Consider the following 6000-nt stretch of genomic DNA (forward strand, 5'->3'; position numbering starts at 1 on the left):
GATCCAGTGGGGCTGTTCTTATGTTCTTAAATGACTGCTGACATTTTATCCCAGATCAACTTGTGTGGTGCATTTTCATGTAAAATGCTCTATTGTAGAGTATTTCGGTGAGTGTGTCAAAATGGAGAAAGGCAGAAAACAGTCTTGTATGCAAGGCTGGAGAGGCTCAGAACAGGAGAAAGTTCTGAATTCTGGGTTAGAAACTGGCTGACAAATGGGTAGATAAACTCATCTATTGAGAACTATTGAGCACTTAAGAAAATTAGACAGACTGTAAGGAACTGGATGGAACTATGGCAGTTGGTTAAAGAGACTTTTTAATATTTAGCCCCTGGCTAGAGCTTGATTCTTATTGCCAAGGACTAAGAACTGATGTAAATGTTCAGCAGCCCACTCCCCCTTTAATATTAATTGGGGAGGCAATAAACATTTGCTCTTTTCTCATTCTCATAGCGGAATTGAGAAAGTCCAGGTGGTGACATTATGATAGGATTGACAGGAAGATGGAATGTGGTACAGAGGAGCAGGGACTCAAGGTGATATGCTGGGAGAAGCAATAGGAGAAATAGAAAAGTGAAAAAGGAGAAATAGTGGCTGTTTTGTGGGATGGAAAAATGATAGGTCAGCATTTATAGCTTGCATGGGATACTGGGGAGGAGGGAGAGAGAAGCAGTAGCACTGGGGAGTATTCAGGACAGCGGAATCCTTGCAAAGGTTGTGGCTGTTGGCCATATGACACTTTGGCCATGGAATTTACTGAGTGTGCTCCAAGTCAGCAATGCACCTAATGTTTTCTGTGTTTGGATTGCTCTGCCTTAGGACCTCTTGTTTTTGCTGCTACTTTGGCTGTCCCATAAAGTCATATGTTCATCTCGGACAATTCCCAGAATAATTTCTTTTCAGAAAATCCTGGGATCACATTTCAGATGTGACCTTCTCAGCTTTCCAGGTGCAGTGATGGGGTAGCCTAAATACAGAACCAAAGAACTACCTGATAATATTTAGCTGCAGGCTTTGTTTTGTAATTGACAATATTCACACAAGAGCTGAACTGTGTGTTTTTGCTTTTCTGTCCACATCAGCCATTTTCAACTACTGCCACAGCACATTGGTGTGCCGTGAGCGGTCCTCAGGTGTGCCACAGGAATTTGGGAGAAGATCATTTATTAGTAGGGCCAATGGGGATGTGAGCCCTCCACTGGCAGCATGGTGTGCCTTGTCAATTGTCAAAAACCTGATGGTGTGCTTTGACAATTTTAGTGCCTTGGCAGTGTGCTGCGAGATGAAAAAGGTTGAAAATTGCTGGTCTACATACTAGGTGTCTGCACTGATCAACGTTACTAACCCCTATATGCTTGAGCTTCAAGGGTTTCAGAACATCATAATGTTAATCGCTCTGACATCTCTCCAGGAATCTTATCTTTCCAACTCAGCTTTCTAGCTCCATGATAGTTACTTGATACTTCACTGTTAATCTGCATTCTAAGGCTTTGGGCAGTTTCTGAAAAAGCATGTAGGGCAGTCCTGCTGGGACTGTACTACATTGGAAAGTCGGTGGAGTAATTGCATAATTGAATGCTTCCTCATCATAAAAACCCCATTTATGTGGAAAGCTAGCACATCTGATAGAAGGGCACTAGCCTAAATCTTCTGATAGTCTAATAGTTTTTCATGTTTACTGGCAAATAACATTCTGGAAAGTAAATCTAAAAGATGCATGCTTTTACTCCAATGAATACTTGTTTGTTCATTTTTTTCATTGGCTGATTGAACACTCTAAATGTAAATGACCTGAGTCAAAACTGTTAAGTCTAGACGATTATCTGACTGCCTAGCCCTTATCCAACACTCACTTCAGATATACACTCTTCTTTAAAAAGGTTTGCATAAACCTATTTTTGTGCTCTTGCAAATGCATGTGTGAACAACTCTGACCCTGATTTAGGGTGAAGGCAGAGTTGCCTGTAAGCACACAAACATACTGTGAACCATTAGACTTTGGAATTTGCTTGCCTGAAAAAATTTACAATGATTACATCATCAGTTGAAGCCCTTTCTTCAGAGATGGTCATGCAGGCCAAAGGTATGCCCTTCAAGGACGTTGTTGTTGCTGCTGCTGCTGTTACAGTAAGATCAATAAATGGTTCCCTGCTCCTAAAGGGGCTCACAATCTAAATAAATAAATAAATCCACCCATACACAGAAGAGACACCAGCAACAGTCACTGGAATAGATGCTATGTGAAAAGGGATAGTTGCTCTCCTGTTGATAAATATAAGAGGGCACCACTTTAAAGTTGCCTCTTTGCCCAGTTAGCAGGGATAGCATATGATCTAAGTGCAATCTCAAAGTCATAGAGCAAGTACAAAGACCTGACACAATTCCTCAGATATGTACACTGTTTTGATTTGTTCAGTACCCAGCCATTCTGTAATAGCTCTAACCAGGTGTAAACCAAAAGACAGGCTTCACTGCCACTTTGGAAGGTTCTAGGTGGAGAGAATAGTCTTTCCCTGATGTTCTTGCATATGTGAGAAGGCTGCTTTAAGAAGGACAAGTTGGCATTGTGAAACCTAGTTTTGGAGTGTGGCTAGCAGTGGCCTAAGGCTGTATGGTCCACCTGTGATCTGGCTGGCTCACACAGCACAAAAAATGAAATGCTTAATTACTAAATAACTCTCATAGCACTACTTTAGTGACATGTTTCTTTTTTGGCTGTTTGTACATAGCCAGACACAATTATCTGCCCATTGCCCACCATTTGCCACACACTGAGCCTACAATCCCATCTACACTTACTTGGGAGTAAGCTCCATTGACTAGAATGGATTTACTTCTGAGTAGACATGAATAGGATTGGGCTGCCAGGTAGTTTTCCCTAGTATGACCATAGCATTAACCCAGAAGTGTGTCAATTTCACTTTGGATTGTGTCATCTGGACGGATCCTGCTCAGTCACCACAGCAGGGAGCACAATCTGCATGCTTCTTAATGGAGGTCAGGCATGCTGATTAACCTACCTGACACTCCCAGAACACTGAGGATGCTATTATCCAAATGATGTTTGCATGTATCAAATGCTAGCCAGCTCATAGGTGGTTTCATCACATGGTCACGCAACCTGAGCTATAATATCCACCATGTAGGACAGTTGTCAGTAATTGAATCTGCCCCCATAGCCTAGCAGCCACGATTTACTTAGTGTGAACATATGCAATGGGCATAACTCACTGAATCACAAGGAAAACTAGAACTAGGTACTGTGCCAACATCTGAAAACAGGTTACCATTTTCCTGGATCTGTAATGGAATAAGAGAAAATCAAGGCACATTTGGTTGCTTTTGAATGCACAATACTTTGTCTCTTCTGTCCCAGAATGCCTCTGACTCTTACATGTTTGGAAGCACACAGAATCTTCCTATCAAGTGCCAAGAGCAGGGAAATACAGTCAGTGTTAGAATATATAATGTAAAATTTTCCCCACCATTTTTTTAAAAATATGAAACCAGTTGGAATCAAAGGAGTTGAGGCACAGCAATTTTTGTTGACTTTCCCAGTTGTTTTTTTATTGAGCAAAATGCCAAGAAGATGCACAAAGAGGAATGTACATTATCAAGGTCTTATACAGGGAAAAGGGAAGTAAATACCCCAGGACATTGAATCTGGAATCTATTTAATTTCCATGCTTAGTTAAGTATTGCAGACTGCAATGAAAACTACAGTCCATTAGGTTGTCACATAACTGTGAGATGCTGCATGTGTCAATAGACTAATATTATAACCCTCTTTTGCAGGTCACCATTCTTATAAGTTTGGCTCTTGCATTCCTCGCCTGCATAGTATTCCTTGTGGTATACAAAGCGTTCACCTACGACCACAGTTGCCCAGATGGATTTGTTTATAAGGTATGAGGTCTGAGATGAATGGACTGTCTCTGCTAATGATAGAATCTAATTGGCAGCACGGCTGCAGCCAAGTCCTGCAGTTTCCTGTCGGAATCAAAGTCATCATTTGTCACGTACGTGCTGAAAAGTGGTTAGTGCTTTCGGAAATGGGGGCTTGCAGCACTCTCTGACAGCCACAATAATTTTGAATTGGACAGGTTTAGATCTGTATGAAGACCACAACCAACCTTCACTTATTTCTCAGTGAAACTGATCTTTGAGTTGACTTGTGATAAGTATGAGCTTCTAGATGTTTTCCAGTGAGTTTCCTTAGATGTGTGTTCACAGGGAGATGGAAGCTAGGAAGCTGCCTGAACCTGAGCCAGACCAGTGGTCCATCTACTCAGTTTTGTCAAAATGGTTCTCCAGAATTTTGGACAGGGCCTTTCCCATCCCTCTTTGGAGATGCCAGGGATTGATCCTGAGACAGTCTGTGTGCGAAGCAGGTGTGTCCCTCCCCAGAATTACAGCTCCTTCCAGATGTGCTGACTTTTCTAATAGCCCATTCCTATCCTCCACCACATGATAGCATGCAGCCACACCAACAATGGGGGAGAGAGAGAGAGAGAGAGAAAGATTGTGTTTTAAACATGCTGAAACTGTTAAAGCTGCTCACCTGTCTTGCTTTTTTTTTTTTTTTCTTATCTCCAGCACAAGCGGTGCATCCCAGCCTCTCTGGATGCCTACTATTCAGCTCAAGATTCCAACTCCAGGGGCAGATTTTACACTGTCATCAGCCACTACAGCATGGCCAAGCAAACCAGTTCACGGTCCGTATCTCCCTGGCTTTCTTCGGGATCGGTAAACCATGAAGCCAAGGCCACCAAAACAGAAGGCCATTAAAGCCACTTGATGGTTTGGGGGATAGAGGGTTATAGGGAAAAACAACATCACGTCTCTAAAGCACTGCTCTAGTTCAGAGAGGGCACCATGCTATCTGTGCAACAAGAATCAACTAACTCCAAGTGCAGGTGTCATCTTAATGGATATTTCTTTCTCTCTCTTTCTTCTCTCTCTTTCTGTCCTTTCTCCTTCCTTCTTCCCTCCCTTTGGTGCATTGTTCTCGTTGATTTGTAACTAAGTCAAGATCTTGTACAAAGGCATGTTAGGTGTTGAATATATCTTACAATGTACAAATATTTTTAAAATCATTGCTTAATATTTGTTAGAAAAATAAAAATTAAAAAACAAAAAAAGCAAATCCAGAGTACATTCACAAGAAGGTAGAAGAAAAGGCAAACAGAATTTCTCAGACCTTACATGGCTGAGAAGATGGAGCCCCAAAACGGGGAAAAATCACCTCTCATTACTAGAATTTGTTTCTCAGAGTGTGATGTGAAAGGGAACCTGCAGCAACTAAGGATGGCAGAGGGGCCTTTTATGATGTCACAATAAACTGGATAAACCTCCAGCACTAACTCATTCTTAGAGGTGTGTGTAAGTGCACATCCTCATCCCACCTCAAAGTTCACTAGTGCACTGATGCCTATGGAGCTGTCCCTGACATTGGTGTGAATGGGAATGCTCTTGTACAGAGGGAATGCTCATGTGCACTGAAGCCTCAGCACATGCAATGAGCCATGGGATCAAAGTTACTTCTATGGTTGCTACCTCTCACAGAGGGAAATACTGACTGTTGCTCACTGAAATAATTGTACTAACATATGCAAATTCAAAAGCATCTGTTGGCTACCAATTGAATTTGAAATAGTCTCCAATATTTCAATACCAATTGAATTTGAAATAAAAAAACCAAAAAGGACTGCCAAAGTCCACTAGGGGCAACCCAAATTATGGCTTGCCACATGGCAACCCTTTCTGAATCCCACAGTATGAATGGAAGTGTCTACAGTCTGGATGCCCACAAGAGGAGATGCAGTAGATGCAAGAGTGGGTTTCCCAGATTAGCTGGAGTAGAAGCTGAAACCAGAGTCGCGTTTGTGCTAGCCAGTATTTTGAGGAAGATTAGCCAGTAAAATTAGCATCTTCCATAGATAGTAATTTAACAAGAAAGGTTCTATGAACACAGTCCAGAGGTATGCTCCTGCCAGGTTT

At 41.9% G+C, this 6000-nt stretch overlaps 1 protein-coding gene across 2 annotated transcripts in view; it reads left to right on the forward strand.

Annotated features, from left to right (window-relative positions):
• Nucleotides 1-4788, forward strand: part of NSG2 (neuronal vesicle trafficking associated 2) — a 63001-nt gene extending 58213 nt beyond the window's left edge. For both annotated transcript variants that reach the window (XM_066617294.1, XM_066617295.1), the window contains exons 3-4: nt 3796-3906; nt 4597-4788. In XM_066617294.1, the coding sequence (XP_066473391.1) occupies nt 3796-3906; nt 4597-4788 (303 nt within the window). The remainder of the gene's footprint in view (nt 1-3795; nt 3907-4596) is intronic.
• The last annotated feature ends 1212 nt before the right edge of the window (nt 4789-6000 follow it).

This window comes from Tiliqua scincoides, chromosome 2, assembly GCF_035046505.1.
Source record: "Tiliqua scincoides isolate rTilSci1 chromosome 2, rTilSci1.hap2, whole genome shotgun sequence".
Lineage (NCBI taxonomy): Eukaryota > Metazoa > Chordata > Lepidosauria > Squamata > Scincidae > Tiliqua > Tiliqua scincoides.